This window comes from Oncorhynchus kisutch, unplaced genomic scaffold (genome assembly GCF_002021735.2).
Source record: "Oncorhynchus kisutch isolate 150728-3 unplaced genomic scaffold, Okis_V2 scaffold1091, whole genome shotgun sequence".
NCBI classification, from domain to species: domain Eukaryota; kingdom Metazoa; phylum Chordata; class Actinopteri; order Salmoniformes; family Salmonidae; genus Oncorhynchus; species Oncorhynchus kisutch.
In genome coordinates this window covers 6,215-30,999 of record NW_022263036.1, presented here as the reverse complement: position 1 = coordinate 30,999, position 24,785 = coordinate 6,215, and the positions used below count along the sequence as shown (strand labels likewise).

The 24,785-nt window shown below is 45.5% G+C and overlaps 2 protein-coding genes across 3 annotated transcripts; one reads left to right on the top strand and one right to left on the bottom strand.

Annotated features, from left to right (window-relative positions):
* Window positions 1-3,222: 3,222 nt before the first annotated feature.
* LOC109886309 (atypical chemokine receptor 3) lies at window positions 3,223-11,129 on the bottom strand. Its single transcript, XM_020478023.2, has 3 exons — window positions 10,766-11,129; window positions 4,670-5,506; window positions 3,223-4,460 (listed from the first exon to the last, which is right to left on the bottom strand). Exons 2-3 carry the CDS (start codon window positions 5,446-5,448, stop codon window positions 4,115-4,117), a joined length of 1,125 nt encoding a protein of 374 aa, XP_020333612.2. The 5' UTR covers window positions 5,449-5,506; window positions 10,766-11,129; the 3' UTR covers window positions 3,223-4,114.
* A 2,839-nt stretch (window positions 11,130-13,968) lies between these two features.
* Window positions 13,969-24,206, top strand: LOC109886308 (dynein regulatory complex protein 11-like). Of its 2 annotated transcripts, none has more exons than XM_031817603.1 (6): window positions 13,969-14,065; window positions 16,844-17,171; window positions 17,357-17,479; window positions 17,789-17,983; window positions 21,811-21,882; window positions 23,577-24,206. In XM_031817603.1, exons 2-6 carry the CDS (start codon window positions 16,857-16,859, stop codon window positions 23,787-23,789), a joined length of 918 nt encoding a protein of 305 aa, XP_031673463.1. In that variant the 5' UTR covers window positions 13,969-14,065; window positions 16,844-16,856; the 3' UTR covers window positions 23,790-24,206. The 2 variants fall into 2 exon arrangements, with proteins under 2 accessions (XP_031673463.1, XP_031673462.1); XM_031817602.1 differs by having other exon boundaries at window positions 13,989-14,701; window positions 23,577-24,204.
* Window positions 24,207-24,785: the final 579 nt, after the last annotated feature.

The following is a 24,785-nucleotide window of genomic DNA, read 5'->3' as shown; positions in this document are numbered from 1 at the left end:
CCAACGGAGGGGTCAATTGCCTAGATGCAGCATAGATGCAATCTATGTTTATTAGTCTGTTCGTTCATGTGTATAAATCTGTTTCATGGAATCCATTGACAATCTGACACTAGCAAGAGCAGGTTCCTCCAGTCTACACTGATATGGCAGCTCTCGCCAACAGTGAGTTCAACTCCAGTGTCTCTCCAGAAAGACTTTTAATTGGTGGGAATTAAGATTCAGCACAAGACGGTCTGACGATTCTACTCATGTTTGTCATGACCAGATCAGTCCATCAGGCGTCAGCCCTGCTTCCCGCTCCCACCTTCTAACAGAACAGCGGATGAGGGATGGATGGGAGGATGAGGGAGGATGGGAGGATGTGGGAGGATGTGGGAGGATGAGGGAGGATGGGAGATTGAGGGAGGATGGGAGGATGAGGGAGGATAGGAGGATGAGGGAGGATGGGAGGATGTGGGAGGATGGGAGGATGGGAGGATGAGGGGGGATGGGAGGATGAGGGAGGGGTTGATGAGGGGTGGAGGAGTGGGGTTGGATAATGAGCCAATACCTCCTGGGAGACTGATCTGACAGTGGATCAGATCGCTGTTTCACTGCCACATTCATGGCCGTGAGAACGAGGAATCCACACACACACACAACCACTCATACACACACACCGCCGGCTTTTCTGTGTCCCAGGAGGAATGAGGATACAGTGAAAGGCTGTTTGTTCTGCTACATGGCTGTGCCGCCGCGGAGGCCTTTGGCATTCAGACGCACACTGCTCCCACGATCAGTCCATTCAGGAGGCCCTCACACAGGAGAGGGTGCGATGCTCTAAGACCTCTCTGGCGTTGTTCTGGAAGTCCCCATTGATGTTTGGACGGGAGAGTGAAACAGTGAAATAGCACAGGGGTTCGTCTTAGCTGTTGTCTCACTGTCTTAATGTCCTGACTGTCATGCCTCTTTCTGTATGTTCTCCTATAGAATCTTATAAATAGTGGAAAGTGCTTGATTGGGACAGGCTGGGTAGATGCCAAACTAGTTAACCCTGAAAACCAGTTGGAAACCAGATACTCATGTCTTTGAGTTTCATTGACTGGACTACCCAGATATCCCTAAACCAACTTCTGAGTCAACTCTCATAACAATCCGTGTAACAGCTAACTTGTAAGCTTTCAAACATCATTATGTCTCCTGCCAGAACGCGGCCTCTCTGCCTACCTGCTACTCCACGTAACAAGCCTAGCCTGAGGCCTCTGGGGTGGGGGACAAGTTTAGACAGGGCTGGAGGAATCCTCCAGGAGCCAATCAGGAGCCACTGTCAGTCAGTCTGTCTGTTGCCCTCATCACACTCCACTGGGCTAATGTGGATGCGACTGCCCCTGACACAGGGGACAACCCTACTGGAAGAGCATAGTTCCCACCAGGGAGGTGGTTTGTTTGTGTGTTTATTAAATATCTTGTCTTGGTTGTTGTTATTGGAGAAACATGAATAATTGTGATTTCAATATTTCTCCTTTCATGTCCTGAATCTGCAGCAGCTAAACATATAAACTACCCCATATATACAGAGTTCTTTGGGATAAACACGGTTTTAACAAGATGTTGTATGTTGTGGAAAAGAAGAGATGTGTTCAATAACTTCCATGTTGTGATATGTGTTTTTCTTTATTTTCTTCCCATCAGCTGGTTAAACAGGGTTCTACCAGGACAGTGTCATTTACACACAGTTGGTGCAGCTTCAGCCCCCGGTGGGTAGAAAGGTCTGTCATTGACACGGTTAACTGACTTGGTGAACACCTGGGGTTTCTCTTCATCCAGACACAAACTACAGGGAATAACTGGGGTGGAGCACAGTTGGTGCTGATTAGGTTCTGACACTCACACACAGACACATGTTGTTCTGGAAGAAAACACAACCCATACATTCTAGAACACACACAGACACATGTTGTTCTGGAAGAGAACACAACTCATACATTCTAGAACACACACAGACACATGTTGTTCTGGAAGAAAACACAACCCATACATTCTAGAACACACACAGACACATGTTGTTCTGGAAGAGAACACAACTCATACATTCTAGAACACACACAGACACATGTTGTTCTGGAAGAAAACACAACCCATACATTCTAGAACACACACAGACACATGTTGTTCTGGAAGAGAACACAACTCATACATTCTAGAACACACACAGACACATGTTGTTCTAGAAGAGAACACAACTCATACATTCTAGAACACACACAGACACATATTGTTCTAGGCAATAATAAACCGTTTTGTGCATTTATTTGTTATTTTACACAAGAGCGTAAAAACATCCACTGACTGGCAAGAAACTGCGTTTGCAAATTCAAAAAGAGTTGCAGGTTGTGACTGAAATGTACACACATTGGCTGTTTTTCTTTTGTGTTGTGAAATAAATGCAAACGAGTTGAACAAAAAGAACAACTGAAATATAACTAATAGTATATTATTTTAAACAGTAGCAGAACTGCCATTTTTAAACATTACACAGAAAGCACCTTCATTGATTCCGTTTCACAAAACTTCACAAAATCACTGCGCCTACAGATCAACAAATATATAAATATGATATTTACAGAATAAACTATGGATTTGAAAGTGTACTCCTTCATTCTACATACTAAGCACCAATACTTTCTAAATGCGTCATCTAGAGGAGTGTTTGGGACTGGATGGATTCTCCTGGCTTTATATTGACACCTCACTAACCATCATACACACATCAACATACATACATCTACTTCTCACATTGACACCTCACTAACCATCATACACACATCAACATACATACATCTACTTCTCACATTCTACCGATTGGCTTTCGTGTTTGTAATGTCTTTTTTATGGCCCCAGTGAAGACCAGAAGTTGCTTAAGAGTCAGCTGATGGGGATCAGAATAAAGAATACAAAATCAAATATAGCTTTAGAGTTTTGACTCTGGTCTCGGCTGTCAGTCCGTTTGACATTCCTGATTTCCATGTAAACACAGTGGCTTGATTCAGTGGCAGGTCCTTCAGGGTAATGGAGTCTGGTTGACTGACTGCCTGCTCACATAAACACTGGCAGGGAGAGCACCTCGTCGCCCTCCGCTGTGGCTCTGACCAGGGCAGGGGGAAGGGTGTGTGTGTGTGTGTGTGTGTGTGTGTGTGTGTGTGTGTGTGTGTGTGTGTGTGTGTGTGTGTGTGTGTGTGTGTGTGTGTGTGTGTGTGTGTGTTTACGGTGTCGTTGAACCATCTGTTTGGGTGACACCAAGTCTCCAGTTCAGAAGAAGTGCTTTCTCAAGAAGACCTCCCCACCCCTGTTACTAGGCAAGGGGGAAGTTAACCAAACTCACTCAGAAAGGGGGAAGTTAACCAAACTCACTCAGAAAGGGGGAAGTTAACCAAACTCACTCAGAAAGGGGGAAGTTAACCAAACTCACTCAGAAAGGGGGAAGTTAACCAAACTCACTCAGAAAGGGGGAAGTTAACCAAACTCACTCAGAAAGGGGGAAGTTAACCAAACTCACTCAGAAAGGGGGAAGTTAACCAAACTCACTCAGAAAGGGGAAGTTAACCAAACTCACTCAGAAAGGTGGAAGTTAACCAAACTCACTCAGAAAGGGGGAAGTTAACCAAACTCACTCAGAAAGGGGAAGTTAACCAAACTCACTCAGAAAGGGGGAAGTTAACCAAACTCACTCAGAAAGGGGAAGTTAACCAAACTCACTCAGAAAGGTGGAAGTTAACCAAACTCACTCAGAAAGGGGGAAGTTAACCAAACTCACTCAGAAAGGGGGAAGTTAACCAAACTCACTCAGAAAGGGGGAAGTTAACCAAACTCACTCAGAAAGGGGGAAGTTACAACAAAACGGGAGTTACACTGAAACAGAGCATATTTTGTCTTGGTCTTTTACAGTGCGTCTAATGTGCTTGAGATGTCCTTCCCAGGGACTGCATTCAGTCAGTTAACTGTTCAGCCCATTCAGCAGGCCTTAAATAGAGTCCGTTTGGTAGAGAGTCAGTTCTCTGTGAGTTGTGTGACATCACCTCTGTGTGTCCAAGACAATTTTCCCCTCAGGGACAATTTTCCTCTCCCAGCGGGCCAATCACACGTTATTCTCCACAGCCGCCACGGCCAAGTACTCTGTCTCGGACACATGTGATGCGTCAATGAGCTTGGCCAGGCCCGTCTTGGTGGAATACTTGAAGATGAAGGCCTTCATGAGGTCGTAACGGTAGTTTCTGTTGATGAAGTTATAAATGACGGGGTTGATGCAGCAGTGGATGAGGCTGAAGCACTGGGTCAGGTGGAGGGACACATACAGGAAGTTCTCCAGCCTGCAGCTGAAGGGCAGGACATTGAGGAGAGATAAAGTGTCGACCAATAGGACTCCGTGGTAGGGCAGCCAGCAGACCAGGAACACCACAATGTAGGTCAGGATGATCTTCCGGCTAAAAATAATCATTGATTAATCATTGATCATTGATTGGATTTATAAAGCGTATTTGCGTGTGTGTGTGTGTGTCTGTGCGTGTGTGTGCATTTGTGCATGCGTGTGCGTGTTTGTGTGTGTGTGTGTGCGTGTTTGTGTGTGCGTTTGTGTGTGCATGTGTGCGTGCGTGCGTGCGTGTGTGTGTGTGTGTGTAAGGGGGACACTCACCTGATGCGGCGCTCCTGGTTTGAGTTGGCACTGGAGCCGGGCGGGTTGGCGTTGCCAATGGAGCTTGCTAATAACAGGTAGAAGACAGCGATGACTGGGAACGGGATGGCGAAGCCCAGGACGATGAAGCTAAGCTGGATGCCCACCATCCACTCTCGGGGGTTGTCAGTGGGGTAGACGGGCCGGCACAGGGTGGCGTCAGAGTGTGTGGACTTGACCGCCTGCAGAAAGTAAGTGTCTGGGACGGAGGCGGCCAGTGCCAGCAGCCAAACCAGGATACAGATCACCCTCCGCACCACCTTCTTCCTGCGGCTGTTCCCTCCGTCGCCGAATAGCGCCACGGACAGGTAGCGGTCCACGCTCATACAGGTGAGGAAGAAGATACTCCCGAAGAGGTTGACGCTGAACACCAGGTGGGTGATCTTACAGACGGCCTCGCCGAAGGGCCAGTGGCCGCGCTGTAGCAGCGAGCTGACCCAGACTGGGAGAGTAGCCACCACACAGAGGTCAGCCACAGCCAGGTTGAGGATGTACAGGTGGGTTTCAAAGCGGTTCCTCTCTGAGCGGAGGTTGACCCACACCACCAGGGTGTTGGCGGCCAGGCCCACCAGGAAGATGAAGATGTAGAGGACAGAGAGGGTGTAGAGCACCGCCGCGTGGCTGAACCCAGCCGGGCACAGCAAAGCCTCTACGTGGTGGGATGACATGTTGTCCCCTGTGAAGTTAAGCTCCGCCCACATCTCCATCAGCTCCGTCAGCTCGTTCACACTCAGACTCATGGTGGCGTTCACCGCAGTAGGGGGAAGGTCGTGTTGTGAAAAAGCCAGAATCCACAATCTGTAAAGCAAGAAGTTAGTTGGTTAGAGTTTGCGCAAAACAAATGGATCAACTGAGGGGCTGTATGAGGGGAAATATGGCCATTTGCAAAACAAGACATTTGCTGGGTGACCACACAAACATATGGACCAAATATGTCAAACAATAATTTGTTTAGAGGGACAACAGGCGTTATCTAAAACATCTCAAGAGGCCAGGGGCGTCAATGACCCCCGAAATCTGAGGGTACAAAGTATGTGAGGATGTCTGGGGGGGGGGGGGGGTTGGGGCTAGGTGGTCCTGAAGTTGGAGAATCTTCAATTTTTCAATCTCCTGAAACAGCATTTTCCATGCTTAATTCTACGTAAAAATATATATTTATTTATTTTTCTGCATATCTAAGCATACCTCTTGAGCTGTCTGTATCCTCCTGAACGGTGGCTATTATTTTAAATAAACTAAATATGCTCTCTGCATCTCTGCTAAAATCTGGGTAAAAGATTGAAAGGTATGTGACTTATTCAGTACATGTACTTATTGGTTGCTTTTCTAAAGTCTTCTAACCTTGCCAGCAGGCATTCCAGCTCAGATCGTTTTAGACAAGCTAGCTACTCCAACTAGGGTAGCTAGTTATTGGGTTGGGGGATTGGGAACATATCTGGAATAGCTAAAGCCAACTTCATACAATCGCAAGGTGGCTAGTAGTGTTAAAGAGACGCTTTAGTATTTTTTATTACAGGATAAATCTGAGGGTCATGTCCCCTGTGCTCCCCATGGGCATGGCGCCTCTATCCGAGGCGGCATGGTGGGATGTCAGGGGGTTCGACCGATCGCATGCTGTGTCCAGGAATGTTCTCAATGTTTTCCCTCTAGTTCATTAGACAGAGACATTCCTCAGGACTCCCGAGTTCCTCTTAGTCCATCAATTACAAGCAGAGTTCCTCCTACCTAGTCCATCAATTACAAGCAGAGTTCCTCCTACCTAGTCCATCAATTACAAGCAGAGTTCCTCCTACCTAGTCCATCAATTACAATCAAAGTTCCTCCTATCTAGTCCATCAATTACCAGCAGAGTTCCTCCAAGTACATCAATAACAAGCCGAGTTCCTCCAAGTACATAAATAACAGGCAGGATTGGGGCCATCGCTGCCAAAGGAGGAGTTATCATGGTCTAAAACAGACAGATTCTCACATCTGAGACCAATCTGACTACTGCAAACTGGGAGCTGAGGGACTATTTCAACTATGCCTGTATTACCACTGAATTATGAACTGTAGTAAGCCAGTAAATGATTTATTACTAAATGAAAATAAAGTGCTTTTCAGAATAACCATTTTCAAATGTAACTGTGGCATGGTCCAATTTTAAGCTAAATCAAATAAATATCACTAAATACTGTAGGTACATGTGGAGCATGGACATTTATGATTCCATTGTATTTGTGTACATCCATTTTTATGACTGTGAAATAGGGACCTCCCAACCTCACAAGGACCTCTCAACGACACTCACTTAGCCTTGAGCACAAAGAGAGTGAAGAGAGTACTGACGCTTTCAGTGCGACCCAGGAATACCTCAAGGTGAGAACTTCACGGACACGGAAACGTAGCCTGCGATTGAGATATGGACAGGATGGAGTGTGTGTGTGTGTGTGCATGTCTGTCTATGGAAGGTGAACGGTCCCTTTCTTCACTAGAAACAGTGAACCGGCATCATGTCATGACCCTTTCCTTTGAACCGACAGTTCGAGGGTGAGGGGTCAGAGGGCCGTGTTGTTGAGAGAGAGATGTGAAGCGAGCCAGAGAGCTTCACATCAGATGGAACCATAGAACACAGGATGCAACTGGTGCTGCTGGGTAGCCCTTCACACACTGAGAAAACCTCTCACTACTTGGCTTTTACTGCCTGTCTTCATGGAATACAGCACTTTATAAGACATGTTCAGACTGTTCAGAGTTTATACCTTATAAGACATGTTCAGAGTTTATACCTTATAAGACATGTTCAGACTGTTCAGAGTTTATACTTTATAAGACATGTTCAGAGTTTATACCTTATAAGACATGTTCAGACTGTTCAGAGTTTATACTTTATAAGACATGTTCAGACTGTTCAGAGTTTATACCTTATAAGACATGTTCAGACTGTTCAGAGTTTATACCTTATAAGGTATGTTCAGACTGTTCAGAGTTTATACCTTATAAGACATGTTCAGAGTTTATACTTTATAAGACATGTTCAGACTGTTCAGAGTTTATACCTTATAAGACATGTTCAGACATGTTCAGAGTTTATACCTTATAAGACATGTTCAGACATGTTCAGAGTTTATACCTTATAAGACATGTTCAGACTGTTCAGAGTTTATACCTCATGTCTGTAAAACAAATAGAACTAATATAAATGCAATTGAAACGGATGAACTGGATTTAACCATCAAACAACTTAATCGTTTCTTTATTTGCTGATAACATTAGCCAGATGTTTGTTCATCTAACAGAATTACCATATAGCCTTAAAAGCATTGTGGGTAACATGAGTAGATAGACAGCTGTCTTTAAGATGACCTTAAATCCCTGACAGATGAAAACTAAAAGCCTGGCCCATTTGGGAGAGGTGGGTCACATAATAACAAAAGCTGCAGAAAGCTTGGTGTTGTTACTGCCGTCAATCCCACCACCATCCATTTGGGAATGGATAACATTAAATGCTGCATCTCCACGTGCCATAAAACGCAGCGGCCCTTTTCAGGACCCCAGTCCTTGTAAATGTGTTGTGTTTTCACTGGTCAAACAGAGTGGCTCTTCACCTGGTTCCCTTGTCCTCCCTCTAGCCCCCAATGGCCCCAGGGCAGCTAGCAACGTCTGGGGCACAAAGAGCTGCCCGTGTGGACACAGCGTCTCTCACCACCACACCCCAATATTACATCCAACCACAGACACACACAAACGCACTCACATACACTCACGTACTCACACACACACAAACAAACATACAGTATACACATATTATACACAACTCCACTCTCTTTCTCGCTCCCAGTCTCTCAGTCTCCAGTCTCCCAGTCTCTCAGTCTCCCAGTCTCCCAGTCTCTCAGTCTCTCAGTCTCCCAGTCTCCCAGTCTCCCAGTCTCCTCAGTCTCCCAGTCTCCCAGTCTCCCAGTCTCCCAGTCTCCCAGTCTCTCAGTCTCCCAGTCTCCCAGTCTCCCAGTCTCTCAGTCTCCCAGTCTCCCAGTCTCTCAGTCTCCCAGTCTCCCAGTCTCCCAGTCTCTCAGTCTCCCAGTCTCCCAGTCTCCCAGTCTCTCAGTCTCCCCAGTCTCCCAGTCTCTCAGTCTCCCAGTCTCCCAGTCTCCCAGTCTCTCAGTCTCCCAGTCTCCCAGTCTCCCAGTCTCTCAGTCTCCCAGTCTCCCAGTCTCCCAGTCTCCCAGTCTCTCAGTCTCCCAGTCTCCCAGTCTCTCAGTCTCCCAGTCTCCCAGTCTCTCAGTCTCCCAGTCTCCCAGTCTCCCAGTCTCTCAGTCTCCCAGTCTCCCAGTCTCTCAGTCTCCCAGTCTCCAGTCTCCAGTCTCCAGTCTCTCAGTCTCCCAGTCTCCCAGTCTCCCAGTCTCCAGTCTCTCAGTCTCTCAGTCCCTCAGTCTCCCAGTCTCCCAGTCTCCCAGTCTCCCAGTCTCCCAGTCTCCCAGTCTCTCAGTCTCCCAGTCTCCCAGTCTCCCAGTCTCCCAGTCTCCCAGTCTCTCAGTCTCTCAGTCTCCCAGTCTCCCAGTCTTCCAGTCTCTCAGTCTCCCAGTCTCTCAGTCTCCCAGTCTCCCAGTCTCTCAGTCTCCCAGTCTCCCAGTCTCCCAGTCTCCCAGTCTCTCAGTCTCCCAGTCTCCCAGTCTCCCAGTCCTCCAGTCTCCCAGTCTCTCAGTCTCCCAGTCTCCCAGTCTCTCAGTCTCCCAGTCTCCCAGTCCCTCAGTCTTTCTCACTGTTTTTCTGTCTTTCTCCATCTCTGTATTTTCTGCTTTTTCCTCTCTGCATAATACACTCCCTCTCCCTGTCCATCTCCCTGTCCATCTCCCTCCCCCTCTCCCTCTCCCTGTCCATCTCCCTGTCCATCTCCCTCCCCCTCTCCCTGTCCCTCTCCCTGTCCATCTCCCTCCCCCTCTCCCTGTCCCTCTCCCTGTCCATCTCCCTGTCCATCTCCCTGTCCATCTCCCCCCCCTCTCCCTGTCCATCTCCCTGTCCCTCTCCCTGTCCCTGTCCCTCTCCCTGTCCCTCCCCCGCTCCCTGTCCATCTCCCTGTCCTTCTCCCTCCCCTCCCCTCCCCATCTCCCTGTCCATCTCCCTTCCCCTCTCCATCTCCCTTCCCCTCTCCATCTCCCTTCCCCCTCTCCTCTCCCACCCCTCTCCCTTCCCCTTTCCATCTTCCCTACCCCTCTCCATCCTCCCTCTCCCTCTCAATCCCCCTTCTAGTTCTTGTCTCAGAAGAAACACTGCAACTTTAAACTGTTTCCCTCCTCCTCCAAGGACCCCCCCCCCCCCCCCACACACACACACACACACACACATTTCTCTCTCCCCACTCTTTTTCACAGTGAAAATTCTGAAACGATCTGTACTAAATTAATGCATTGAAAGGTAGGCTATTAACGGTGTCCATCCAGCATATAGCCTGCTGAATATGTGAATGACCAAAATGGGTCAGTCTTAAATGGGATTTTAGTGATTGTGCATAAGTCTTCTGAAGATACAGTAGATGAATGTTGTCCTACTATAAACGACTTTTGTTAACCGAAATACACACTATAAACTACAGAACTTGTCCATGAATTATTTGATGCGTGATTTATTCACATAAACAGACCCACAGTTCCTGAACACGCTATACCTCTCTACCTGTCAGCTATATTGTGCACAATTTAGGTGCGTCTATCCATTGCCGTATCATTTGCTTACATACAGGGCAATCTAGATCTGATTGAATGTAGACCAGTCTGCGGGGATATAACCCACTGTTAATCCGACAGAACCCACTGTTAATCCACACCCCCAACTGTGAGACCCGGGGCGCTTTTACAAATGTATGACAACTTCAGAGCACAACAAATCTCAGCGCCATGGAATGGTTGGGTAATGTCGAAGCATTCGTTTTCTAAACTCAAGAAAAACTAACAAATAACAAACATATAACATGCCAGTTATAAAAAGTATAATAGCCTATGAAAACGAAATGTATTTTATTTTCTGTCAGTGAAAAAGAAGGATAGAATGCACTATGGGTAGCGTTATTTAAAGGTTACTTACAAAAGGCCTTTCGGTGTCCTTTGTAACTCCGTCAACACAGAAATTGCACAGAAAGTCCCCGTGAATGCTTTGAGAGTCCCTAGACTGGTGTCAATATTGAGGTTATAGTAGGCCCATTGAAGTCTGTAGGTTATACGCAAATTGACTGAAGAGCTCTCGGGTTCCTGCTCTGTCGAGAGACTACCTCGCTTTGTCCCGGTGCACTTGTTAAATACTGCAGAGAGCAACGCCTACTAGGGCAACTAGGCAGCTTGGTAAAACTGATTCATTGACGTTTCAGCAAAAAAAAACAATGGAATCGACGGACTTGCGAAACATCGGATTTCCACTCCCACCAACATAATAGAGATATAAATAGTAGTTAGTTATTTGTGTCCGAGTACTGAAAAGTCTGACGTCCAATTTGAAAGTCAGTGGACTACGGAGTGCGTATGCTGCTTTGCATTCCATCACCTTCCGATACTGGTGGTGCGTTGGTGCTGAATTCTTTAGGGGACATTTCTTATAATAGATTTACGAGCTTTTCTGTAGGGCCATATATTATCATGATTGTATTATAATTTAGTAGCCTATGCTAAATTCATTAGAATATTGGTAGATAATTGACTAAAATTAATGTAAAATAATTACAAGAAACTGTTAGCCAGTGGGCTATGTTTTACACTGAATTATTGTCTATGCCTACTTTTAAACATAATTGGAATGCATTAATAGGCCTATATAATGATGTGCAGGCGGCAGGGTGGTTAGTGGTTAGAGCGTTGGACTAGTAACCGAAAGGTTGCTGACAAGGTACACATCTGTCGTTCTGCCCCTGAACAGGCAGTTAACCCACTGTTCCTAGGCCGTCAGTGAAAATAAGAATTTGTTCTTAACAGACTTGCCTAGTTAAATAAAGGAATTCTTGTATTCACATCTTTAAAGGGATACTTCTGGAATGTGGCAATGAAGCCCTTTATCTACTTCACCAGAGTCAGATGAACTTGTGCATACCATTTTTATATCTGCCTGCAGTTTGAAGGAAGTTACTAACTAGCGTTAGCACGGTTGCAGCCAACCATCCAGTCACATGCTAGTAGTCATTGAGTTTGAGTTTGAGTTTATTTTTATTTTTACAGGGACAGTGCACATTAATCAACATTTCAGTAAAAGTGCCGGTTTTAGCCAGCCGGCTAATTTTCAACCGCAGTCCCTGGGCAGGTTATTAAAAACAATTACAATATAGACAATAGCAACATAGAACAAGCAAGACATAGCAACATAGGACAAGCAAGACATAGCATACAGACAGAGCAACATAGGACACGCAAGACGTAGCATACAGACAGAGCAGCATAAAACAAAAAGCAGCAAGCCAAAATTCATAAAAGCAACAAAGTGTTTCCACACCTCACAAGCTACAGACAACAGACAACATGGAGACATTGCGCTAGCGCTAGTTAGCATTGGCTCACTAAACTACCTCTATCATTCTGGATGCAGAGACATACAACTTGTATCCACTGCGGCAGGTAGCCTAGCGGTTAAGAGCCCTGGAGCATTAACTGAAAGGGTGCTGGTTCGAATTCCTGAGCTGACTAGGTGAAAAATCTGTAGATGTACCCCTGAGCAAGGCACTTCGCCCTAATTTCTGTACAGCACTTTGAGATATCAGCTGATGTACGAAGGGCTATATAAATAAATTTGATTTGATTTGATTTGATTTAATTGTTCCTTTGAAATGATGACTAAAATGTAGAAAGTAAATACAAACCACAAGTTCACCTGATGTAGATTTAAAAAAATAAAAGGCTTCATTACTAAATTCCCTAATAAGGCTCTCTACTAACCAAATTCCGTTTGGAGTGACCTGAGTGCGCGCATAAAAGATTGGTGTGAAAAAATCGATTATTTTGGCTTCTAGGCAAAGTGCGGATGAAGGAATTCATGCAAACAGATTATCTAGAAAGAAGAGACACTCTCCTTTATTTGACCTGCACGTGGTTAAAGTTGGAACACTTAGTAGGTGAATGTTTTTGGTGTTTAACTATATTTTTTAACCTTTCTTGGAACAAACTCAAAGGCTTGGCGTTCTTTAGGAGCTCACCTGTTCACCTGCCTTACTGGGATGAGTTGAAACACATAGGCCCTATGCCAGCTTGGCTCTTGTTATCTTGATTTTGGCAAGACATCTTTCCATATGCCATATAAAAAAGCACAATGTGAAATTTCATTCATTGAAATATTTGCCAATGTATTGTCTAATTTTTAGAAAGGAAGGATGGATGTTTGTTTGCCAGGGAATTTGATACAGTAGATTGTGTCTGACTGACAAAGCCAGGGTGCTGCACCTGGTTGAACAATGCATGTCCATCCTCACTGCATCTGACAGAACCACCAGGGCCAGTCTCTGATGTCCTGCAAGCCAACGCCAGATTCGGGTACTTTCTGAGGTTGTTCCCACCTGGCTTGGGCCCTTCAGAGGGGAATCCAGTGAGATTCGGTAAAAAGCACTCCTCTCCCCTCCACCTTATGAGTTTACAGTTGGCTACATAACTGCCCATGTTGTGTCCTTAAACCTCTATTTTAATGATATAAAACATGTCAGTGGAAAATGAAATTTAACTGTGGATCATTGATAAGATGAGTTTATATATAAGTTATCTGAAAGACCGTTCCACTTCAAACATTAGCCTATCTGCTACTTTTGATGTAGCCATTAGTAAACGTGTGGAAAGTTCATTTCAACAGGCTGTAGCACCTGTATGTTACTGTCTATCTCACCATTCAGTTATTCAATATACCATCGCAGGCACGCATGACGGATCATATAGCACTCATAACCAGCCTTTGATTTGGGGGACCACCGGGATAAAGGATGTCCTTAGGATCTATTGATGCGTTCACTGCAAATGGAATTTTACAGTATGCTGATATTGCACATTAGAAAGCCATACATCTCTATTCAGCCAGCCCATTTGCCTAAGCGTGCATATAGTGACGTGTGTCTGTCTTTACATGTGCTGGTAATGGTGACTAAATATTGTCAACAACTTTAGAAAAACAACTTGGGAAAATGTGGGTCTGAAAAAAGAGAAAGGAATGCTCTGTATAAATTAATTTGCTGCGGGTAAAGTGAGAGCAACATCTCTTCTGCTACAGTTCTAAACGACACGAGCGGTCGTTTGGTCAAACCTCATTGCGCAGGCGTGGCGTTTCGTTGCTAGACGCTCTGACGCACACACAGCAAGAAAGCAAACACGCTTCAGTCGATGGGAAGCGCAGAACTTTTTTGGGCGAAGTCTTTAAATTGAAAAATAGGTATAGTATGGCATCTTCAGTGTGATTTTATTGATAAAAAAATCTAAAATGATTCGTGTTTAAAATTATAATCTTATTCTGTGTTATTTGAGAGTATGACGATATTTTCCCACATCAAATGCGATGTTATTGGCTCCTGTTTTGTGTGATAGAGATTTTAACCTGGTCTCCAAAGCACCTGTCTGACCCATGTTTTGACTGCCGAACGGTTTCTGAGTCTGAACATCCCAAGGATGGAACCGATCTAGAACAGTGGTGTTTCCCCTAGAATAACGTAAATATAGCTATTATCATTAAATACCACATTTTTTTATTAAAGTGAGATGTTTTCAATTTCATCAGATGCGCATTTTTTTTATTAGGCAAGTCAGTTAAAGAACAAATTAATATTTTCAATAACGGTCTAGAAACAGTGGGTTTAACAGCCTTGTTCAGGGGAAGAACGACAGATTTGTCAACTCGGGGATTCGATCTTACAACCTTTCTGGTTTCTAGTACAACGTCCTAACCACTAGGCTACCTGCCGCCCAATGCAATGCTTGTGCATTAATAGCCTTATAGTGCATCGAGAAAAACGGAACTCACAATTCTATTGGAAACACAGCTCGTGGAATTACACTCAAGAATGTCACACAGGTATTCTATTTTGTTTTATCTACATGATGTATCTCATATTGTGCAAATGCTGTAACCAATGTTGTGGCTAGACTATATAGGCCTATAGGACACTTGGAAAGATCGAAATGACATCCACAGACATATCCAGGAGAGGCACTGCACAACTCTAAACAGAGTCAACCACTTATTCAGTTGTGGTCATACTTCCTTTATGATTTCCTGACTATTAAAAGGGCTATGGGAGAGCAGCAGTTTGCGAAAGAGAGAGGAAGTCTACATTGTGTTTTGCTGTTCCCATAACAACAGACAGTCATGTTTGTATCAACCTGGTTAAGCATTTCAAAAGCAGTTAGTCTGAGCTATATTTCCCATCCCTAGATGTTGTTACTGAAATGTTACCAGACAGCTTTATTCACAGAAATATGTCTACTCACTGAGGACATGTGAAACAAAATAAAGCCTAATCCTTTATTTCCTGGTCACCTGACCGGTATAAGCCTTTGTGATTTGTTGACCTTGTAGTTTTTTGGGTTTCATTGGGGGTCCTTTGAATTATTTTGACTTCACAGCATTGTTGCCTGGGCACTAGTTGGGTATCTTGTTGAATTCCCCAACACCCTCTCATTTTTATTGTAACGTCCCCCTCAGAAATGTCCTTTCAGCCTAGTCCTCACTACACCTCCCCCATTCCCACCCACTGACCCCTGGCAGCTTTGATTCAACCAGTCCCTTAATTAACAAGAGTGGGCCATGGAAATGCTGCCTTTAGGGTAATGACATAGGCCTCATAGGAATATGAAAGGAGCGTGGTTTCACCATTGTAAGGCTCAGCTCTTTTAGATATACAGAGGCAGCAACTATGATAAAAGTTCAAAGAAAATCATTCCATGTATACAGATGTAGGAGCATCATTTTATCACTCTTTGTTTTGTTGCTGAGAATTTTCCAGCACCGCAGGAAATGCAGAAGAGCTTTGTGATTCACATAAATGAACTGAAAACCCACATTAACACACGGTTATATTAACAGTATTGCACTTTTCATGTAGCCTACTTCTGGCCAGATTATGGACTAAATGTTAAAATCTGTTAAAATCCTGTTGCTACAGGATTATTTTGCTGTGACAATATAGGTCAAATTAAGATCCTACATCTGTAGGCCTATAATGGTTATTTGTTGATGGCTGTTAGGGAGTGACATTAGGGATATCTAGCGGCCATTTTTGTTTTCTTCTATGGCATTGATAGTTCTATGTGTCAACAAACTCAAATTTTTACAACAGCTAGGCTGAGGTAGGAAGGTATTTTTATACCTACAGTAAATATCAACTATGACCAAGAAGACAAGTGCACCCCTCTCATTCCCAGGTGTTTTAGCCAGGTGGTGTTAGGCTTGTTTGAAGGTTTTTGACAATCTAGTGCAAAGTGAAATAAATAGGTGTTAGAATCCTTCAATCCTTTTAATGGTACTCATCAGACATTACCTGGAGAGACAGCTCTGCCAAGGGCAGCTATCCTGAAGCAGGTGACAGTTCTACCTTGGCCTTTGTCCGTCCAGAAAAGTAAGAGAGAAAAGTGATAGAGAAAGAGCCAGACATAGTAAGAAAGAGAACTCTCCCCTCGAAATATGTCCAATATGTCCATCCACATACAATATGCCCTTCCCCTTCGCTCTCCCTTCTCTTCCTCCTTCACTTCCCCTTCTCCTCCTTCCTCTCCTCCTTCTCCTTCCCCTCCTCCTTCTGTTTCCCCTTCACCTTCTCTCTCCTCCTGTTCTTTCTCCTTCCCCTCCCCCTCATCCTCTTTCCCCTTTGCTCTCCCTTCTACTCCTCCTTCACTTCCCCTTCTCCTCCTTCCTCACCTCCTTCCCCTCCTCCTTCTATTTCCCCTTCACCTTCTCTCTCCTCCTGTTCTTTCTCCTTCCCCTCCCCCTCATCCTCTTTCCCCTTTGCTCTCCCTTCTACTCCTCCTTCACTTCCCCTTCTCCTCCTTCCTCACCTCCTTCCCCTCCTCCTTCTATTTCCCCTTCACCTTCTCTCTCCTCCTGTTCTTTCTCCTTCCCCTCCCCCTCATCCTCTTTCCCCTTTGCTCTCCCTTCTCCTCCTCCTTCACTCTCCCTTCTGCTTCTCTTTCCCCTCCTTCTCCTTGTCCTTCTTCTCAGCTCCTACACCAGGATGTGGGTCCAGGCCCATGGAGCCTTGGAGGACCTCCTGGTGGATGAGCACCCTCCCACTGCCCCTCGGCCGCTGAAGGACCGGCTGCAAGTCTTCCAGGGCCTGGCCACCTTCTACCTGAAGTACCTGCAGATCTTCCGCAGCCTGGAGGCTGTCTATGACCAGATAGTTCACCCCCAGAAGAGACGCATGGTCAGGCACGTGTTGGACGGCGTGATGGGTAGAATCCTGGAGCTCAAGAATGAGATGGTGGAGCTGGAGTTCTCAGAGTTCCACTACTTTGATGATGTGCTGCAGGACCTCAAGCTGACACCTGTGAGTCAGTGGTACTGTACCGGGGACTGAGTGATAGGACGTGAAGGGGGAATGAGGAAAAGGACTTTCTGTATCCTGACAGTCATTTTCAAAGTATTTGGAACTCACCCCTTTAACTCAGAGATTCTACCTTTTGAATCACACACAACGACAGAGAAATATTTATGCAATATTATATTTTGCAGGAGGACCTGGAGGTGCCCATCCCTCAGTATTTTGTGAGAGAGAAGATGCGTGTGCTGCGGGACAGAGAGAAGATGCTGGCTCATGTCATGGCTAAAGGGGGACACATTGAACAGGTTGAGCAGGTAAGAGAAACACACTATCAGACTCCCTTATGTAAGGAATTATTACAATTGTTACCATGAAATTCATTAAAAGAAATACGGTTACCTAGATATATAGTGTGGATGTAGAATCAAATATTAACATTACTCTAGTCTCACACAGCAGATGCTTCTTCCCCAAGTTGTATGCCTGGGGAGGAGGTTAACATTACTCTAGTCTCACACAGCAGATGCTTCTTCCCCAAGTTGTATTCCTGGGGAGGAGGTTAACATTACTCTCATAGTTTTGAGGTCCTGTCCCTCTTATGTCTATACTGCTGTCTGTGTCAGGAGGTGTCGGTTCAGACCATGTGTCTGGAGGAAGCTGTTCGGGTCCTTCAGGTTTGTGAGCGGGCACGGCAGGGTCGGCTCAGGCATCGCTTCATGAAGGAGATACGGCAGGCTGAGGAAGAAGGGAGCCAGGCCAAGAGCCAAACACCCATCAGCACCCTGGACCCCGACCAGGCTGCCACATGCATTCAGAAGGTAAGGAGTGTAGTATACTTATTGTTTCGTTTCTCATATGTTGTCCGCAAACTTTACTTTCAATACCAGGCCTACATCTCCAATTGCTGTTGAACAGTACTGACTGATGTTTTAATACGAGTGAACCACTAAAGACACAGCCAACAGTCAGGGAAGCTGATTAACTGGGTTAAAGTAACTGTCCAGTGTTTCCAGATTTTTATGAAATATTACTTATAGTTAATTACAACATGAGTGAAATAGTTTTCCTTTTTCATTTATTAAGTATGTTAAAACGCAGCTTTTCTGTGTTGGAATGGTGTGGGCGTTAAAAATATTCATGTAAGTAGACCACTGATTGGCCAGCTCATCCTCAGGATGATGACGTCATCCTCTAGAAGGAAATAATAAGCATTTTTGAAATGGTCTGTTTGAGATACAAGTTTGAGTTGTTTTTAAAAAAAAGTGTTTTTTTCCCCAATTTATACTTTGTCCACAAATACAAGTATTGGATGAGTTAACAACATTATTTGAGTATGAGTTAACTTTTAAAAGTGAGATTTTCACTGGAAATTTACTTTAATATGGTCACAAAGGCTTGTAGTTCATCCCACTCTCTCTAGTCAGAGGGTTGTAGTTCATCCCACTCTCTCTAGTCAGAGGGTTGTAGTTCATCCCACTCTCTCTAGTCAGAGGGTTGTAGTTCATCCCACTCTCTCTAGTCAGAGGGTTGTAGTTCATCCCACTCTCTCTAGTCAGAGGGTTGTAGTTCATCCCACTCTCTCTAGTCAGAGGGTTGTAGTTCATCCCACTCTCTCTCTAGTCAGAGGGTTGTAGTTCATCCCACTCTCTCTAGTCAAAGGGTTGTAGTTCATCCCACTCTCTCTAGTCAGAGGGTTGTAGTTCATCCCACTCTCTCTAGTCAGAGGGTTGTAGTTCATCCCACTCTCTCTGTAGTCAGAGGGTTGTAGTTCATCCCACTCTCTCTAGTCAGAGGGTTTTTAGTTCATCCCACTCTCTCTAGTCAGAGGGTTGTAGTTCATCCCACTCTCTCTAGTCAGAGGGTTGTAGTTCATCCCACTCTCTCTAGTCAGAGGGTTGTAGTTCATCCCACTCTCTCTAGTCAGAGGGTTGTAGTTCATCCCACTCTCTCTAGTCAGAGGGTTGTAGTTCATCCCACTCTCTCTAGTCAGAGGGTTGTAGTTCATCCCACTCTCTCTGTAGTCAGAGGGTTGTAGTTCATCCCACTCTCTGTAGTCAGAGGGTTGTAGTTCATCCCACTCTCTCTAGTCAGAGGGTTGTAGTTCATCCCACTCTCTCTAGTCAGAGGGTTGTAGTTCATCCCACTCTCTCTAGTCAGAGGGTTGTAGTTCATCCCACTCTCTCTAGTCAAAGGGTTGTAGTTCATCCCACTCTCTCTAGTCAGAGGGTTGTAGTTCATCCCACTCTCTCTAGTCAGAGGGTTGTAGTTCATCCCACTCTCTCTGTAGTCAGAGGGTTGTAGTTCATCCCACTCTCTGTAGTCAGAGGGTTGTAGTTCATCCCACTCTCTCTAGTCAGAGGGTTGTAGTTCATCCCACTCTCTCTAGTCAGAGGGTTGTAGTTCATCCCACTCTCTCTAGTCAGAGGGTTGTAGTTCATCCCACTCTCTCTAGTCAAAGGGTTGTAGTTCATCCCACTCTCTCTAGTCAGAGGGTTGTAGTTCATCCCACTCTCTCTAGTCAGAGGGTTGTAGTTCATCCCACTCTCTCTAGTCAGAGGGTTGTAGTTCATCCCACTCTCTCTAGTCAGAGGGTTGTAGTTCATCCCACTCTCTCTAGTCAGAGGGTTGTAGTTCATCCCACTCTCTCTAGTCAGAGGGTTGTAGTTCATCCCACTCTCTCTAGTCAGAGGGTTGTAGTTCATCCCACTCTCTCTGTAGTCAGAGGGTTGTAGTTCATCCCACTCTCTGTAGTCAGAGGGTTGTAGTTCATCCCACTCTCTCTAGTCAGAGGGTTGTAGTTCATCCCACTCTCTCTAGTCAGAGGGTTGTAGTTCATCCCACTCTCTCTAGTCAGAGGGTTGTAGTTCATCCCACTCTCTCTAGTCAAAGGGTTGTAGTTCATCCCACTCTCTCTAGTCAGAGGGTTGTAGTTCATCCCACTCTCTCTAGTCAAATGGTTGTAGTTCATCCCACTCTCTCTAGTCAGAGGGTTGTAGTTCATCCCACTCTCTCTAGTCAGAGGGTTGTAGTTCATCCCACTCTCTCTAGTCAGCGGGTTGTAGTTCATCCCACTCTCTCTAGTCAAATGGTTGTAGTTCATCCCACTCTCTCTAGTCAAATGGTTGTAGTTCATCCCACTCTCTCTAGTCAGAGGGTTGTAGTTCATCCCACTCTCTCCAGTCAGAGGGTTGTAGTTCATCCCACTCTCTCTAGTCAGAGGGTTGTAGTTCATCCCACTCTCTCCAGTCAGAGGGTTGTAGTTCATCCCACTTTCTCTAGTCAGAGGGTTGTAGTTCATCCCACTCTCTCTAGTCAAATGGTTGTAGTTCATCCCACTTTCTCTAGTCAGAGGGTTGTAGTTCATCCCACTTTCTCTAGTCAAAGCCAAACCACCTCTTGATGAATTGCTCAAAGATGGGTAACAGAATACCATCTGTATAAAACTCTGCTAGACACTTGGACTGAGTCCAAGTCCAAATCGATGGCTGCTTTTACTTTGTATGGAGAAATGGGTCCAAGTGATATAGTTTTCTGCCTGCTTTGCAAAAAGGCACAAGAACTCCATCTCAACAATGTTATCTCAATGTCACCTCTCTGTTGTTGGTTGGTTCAGAACCAGAGTACCACCTAGATGTTCTCGTACAGACACCCAGATGTCAAAACGCGGGGTCATCACATTACATGATCAGCAAGGTCATGGAAACAAACACCTAAAATTCAGACTCCCTTTCAGTTCCCCCCACCATTCTCTCTCATCGGCCCAAGTGTAAACCATCTCTGGCCTAACAAAGCCACTGGGCACATTGCTTTCACAGAGGAATCAGGTGTGTAGATATTTTATGGAGAGGTTGGATCATGTATCGTTATAATAATGTGTCATGGCTGAGGTAGTGACAAGTGGTTCTGTTGACCTGACCTGTTAGGGTTCATGTTCAGGTCAGAGCGCTGGGTCAATGTTAATCCCTGTCTTGCACAAAGGACGGTATCGATCAAACACTGTTAGACAAACCTGACTTTGTAAGCAGCACCTTGGTAGAACAGGACACTACTTTTATATCAGATGACACCACCACTGTGACTGATACATAGAGGCTCATTCCTCCCTGCAGTAGTGTTGCATTCCTCGTCTATGTGGGGGGAGATATCATTGTAGCAGACCAGACAAAGAGAGGGGTCTCTTCTACGGGGGGGGGGGGGGGGGGGGGGGGGGGGGCAGGTGTTATCATGAGTAGCGTCGGTCTCCTGGATGTTAGCTGCCTGCCAGCCTCTGGGTCCTGAGTGTTTGGCATTTGTCGGGCTCTGCTCAGCTCTCAGCTGTTCATGCAATGCAGTATGGGCATGCTGGTTATACAATCCCCTTTTGTCTGTCCCCTTGTGTTGTGTTCTACTTGTCTCGTTTTATGTTCTATGTGTGTCTTGTTTTGGGTTCTAGGTATGTATTTTTGTGTTCTAGGTGTCCTGTGTTGTGTCCTAGCTGTTCTGTTGTTCTGGTATGTTCCAGGTGTCCTGTGTTGTGTCCTAGATGTCCTGTTGTTCTGGTGTGTTCTAGGTGTCCTGTGTTGTGTCCTAGCTGTTCTGTTGTTCTGGTATGTTCCAGGTGTCCTGTGTTGTGTCCTAGCTGTCCTGTTGTTCTGGTATGTTCCAGGTTTGGCGGGGCTACAGTCAGAGGAAGAGGACCAGGAGAGAACGGCTGGAGGAGATGATATTTCTGGGAATGGTGGGTGTACTTGTTCACTGTTCCCTCTACCAGGACTGTGTTGGGTAACAAAGGGGCAGGGTTATTCTGAGTCAATAAACACAGACATGTCTGTATTGGGAAGGTCAGCCAATCAGTACCAGTGGTGATATGCCTTGGTGCCATGGTAACTATGTTTATCTTCCCTTTGTGCTAAATCTCTCTCTCTCTCTCTCTCTCTCTGTCTCTCTCTCTCTCTCTCTCATTAAATGTAAGGGGCTTTATTGGCATGGGAAACATTGCCTAAGCAAGTGAAATAAACATTAAAACAGTAAACATTACATTCACAAAAGAATAAAGACATTTCAAATGTGATATTATGTCTATATACATTGTTGTAACAATGTGCAAATAGTTAAATTACAAAAGGCAAATAAAAGGTGTTTGTTCTTCACTGGTTGCCCTTTTCTTGTGGCAACAGGTCACAAATCTTGCTGCTTTGTGGATCTGTGTAATCTGAGGGAAATATGTGTCTCTAATATGGTCATACATTTGGCAGGAGGTTAGGAAGTGCTGCTCAGTTTCCACCTCATTTTGTGGGCAGTGTGCACATAGCCTGTCTTCTCTTGTTAGCCAGGTCTGCCTATGACGACCTTTCTCAATAGCAAGGCTATGCTCACTGAGTCTGTAAGTCAAAGCTTTCCTTAAGTTTGGGTCAGTCACAGTGGTCAGGTATTCTGCCACTGTGTACTCTCTGTTTAGGGCCAAATAGCATTCTAGTTTGCTCTGTTTTTTTGTTAATTCTTTCCCAATGTGTCAAGTAATTATCTTTTTGTTTTCTCATGATATGGTTGGGTCTAATTGTGTTGCTGTCCTGAGGCTCTGTGGGGTCTGTTTGTGTTTGTGAACAGAGCCCCAGGACCAGCTTGCTTAGGGGACTCTTCTCCAGGTTCATCTCTCTGTAGGTGATGGCTTTGTTATGGAAGGTTTGGGAATTGCTTCCTTTTAGGTGGTTGTAGAAAATCTTTCTGGATTTTGATAATTAGTGGGTATCGGCCTAATTCTGCTCTGCATGCATTATTTGGTGTACTACGTTGTACACTGAGGATATTTTAGCAGAATTCTGCATGCAGAGTCTCAATTTGGTGTTTGTCCCATTTTGTGAATTCTTGGTTGGTGAGCGGACCCCAGACTTCACAACCATAAAGGGCAATGGGTTCTTTTACTGATTCAAGTATTTTTAGCCAGATCCTAATTGGTATGTCGAATTTTATGCTCCTTTTGATGGTCCTCGTCTCTCAGATCGTTCACAGCTTTGTGGAAGTTACCTGTGGTGCTGATGTTTAGGCAGAGGTATGTATCGTTTTTTGTGTGCTCCATGGCAAAGGTGTCTAAATGGAATTTGTATTTGTGGTCCTGGCGACTGGACCTTTTTTTGAACAGCATTATTTTGGTCTTACTGAGATTTACTGTCAGGGCCTAGGTCTGGCAGAATATGTGCAGAAGATCTAGGAGCTGCTGTAGGCCCTCCTTGGTCAGAGACAGAAACACCAGATCATCAGCAAACAGTAGACATTTGACTTCAGATTGTAGTAGGGTGAGGCCGGGTGCTGCAGACTGTTCTAGTGCCCTCGCCAATTCGTTGATAGATATGTTGAAGAGGGTGGGGCTTAAGCTGCCTCCCTGCCTCACCCCACTAATCTCTATAGCTGTGTCTGGTCCTCCCTGGTCCTCAGGTCCCTCCAGAGCAGCAGCAGCAGAGGCCCAGCGTGGCCCAGCTGAAGGCCCAGCAGGTGGAGACGACTCGCAGGCTGGTCCAGGAGGAGAATGAGGCTGAGTACCAGAGGGCCCTGGTCAGCATCAAGGAGTCTGTGCATGCCGTGGACGGCCCTGATCTACGGGAAACCCTGCAGGAGCAGATCAGACAGTGGTTTATCGAGTGCCGGTGAGACAGGCAGGCAACGGGGAAGTCTGTCTTCTTTCACGGTAGCTGTTTCTTTTCTGTGTTATCTTCTCTCTCTGCTCAAACTAACTCCTGCCTCTTTCACTGCCATGTCTCTGAGGTTATCACACCCATAGACTCTTCCTGGCTCCTGCCAAACCCTTCACCACCAGTATGTATCTATCCCTGTTCGTGTCATGAAGAGGAGGTTGGAATGGAAAAGGGGAGAGGGAGGACAAGAGCAAAAACAGAGTGTTATTGTGAGGCCTAATGGCTGTTAGGTGCAGGATATGTCTTCCCCTCTATGTGTGTGTGTCAGGATATGGCCGGAGGAATGGAGTCACAGTCAGTGGCTATGTGTGTCTTCCCTCTGTGTGTGTCTTCCCTCTATGTGTGTCTTCCCTCTGTGTGTGTCTTCCCTCTATGTGTGTCTTCCCTCTATGTGTGTCTTCCCTCTAGGTGTGTCTTCCCTCTATGTGTGTGTGTCTTCCCTCTGTGTGTGTCTTCCCTCTATCTGTGTCTTCTCCTCTATGTGTGTCTTCCCTCTATGTGTGTCTTCCCTCTATGTGTGTGTGTCTTCCCTCTGTGTGTGTCTTCCCTCTATCTGTGTCTTCTCCTCTATGTGTGTCTTCCCTCCATGTGTGTCTTCCCTCTATCTGTGTCTTCTCCTCTATGTGTGTCTTCCCTCCATGTGTGTCTTCTCTCTGTGTGTGTCTTCCCTCTATGTGTGTCTTCTCCTCTATGTGTGTCTTCCCTCTATGTGTGTCTTCCCTCCATGTGTGTCTTCTCTCTGTGTGTGTCTTCCCTCTATCTGTGTCTTCTCCTCTATGTGTGTCTTCCCTCTATGTGTGTCTTCCCTCCATGTGTGTCTTCTCTCTGTGTGTGTCTTCCCTCTATGTCTGTCTTCCCTCTGTGTGTGTCTTCCCTCCATGTGTGTCTTCCCTCTAGGTGTGTCTTCTCCTCTATGTGTGTCTTCCCTCTATGTGTGTCTTCCCTCTATGTG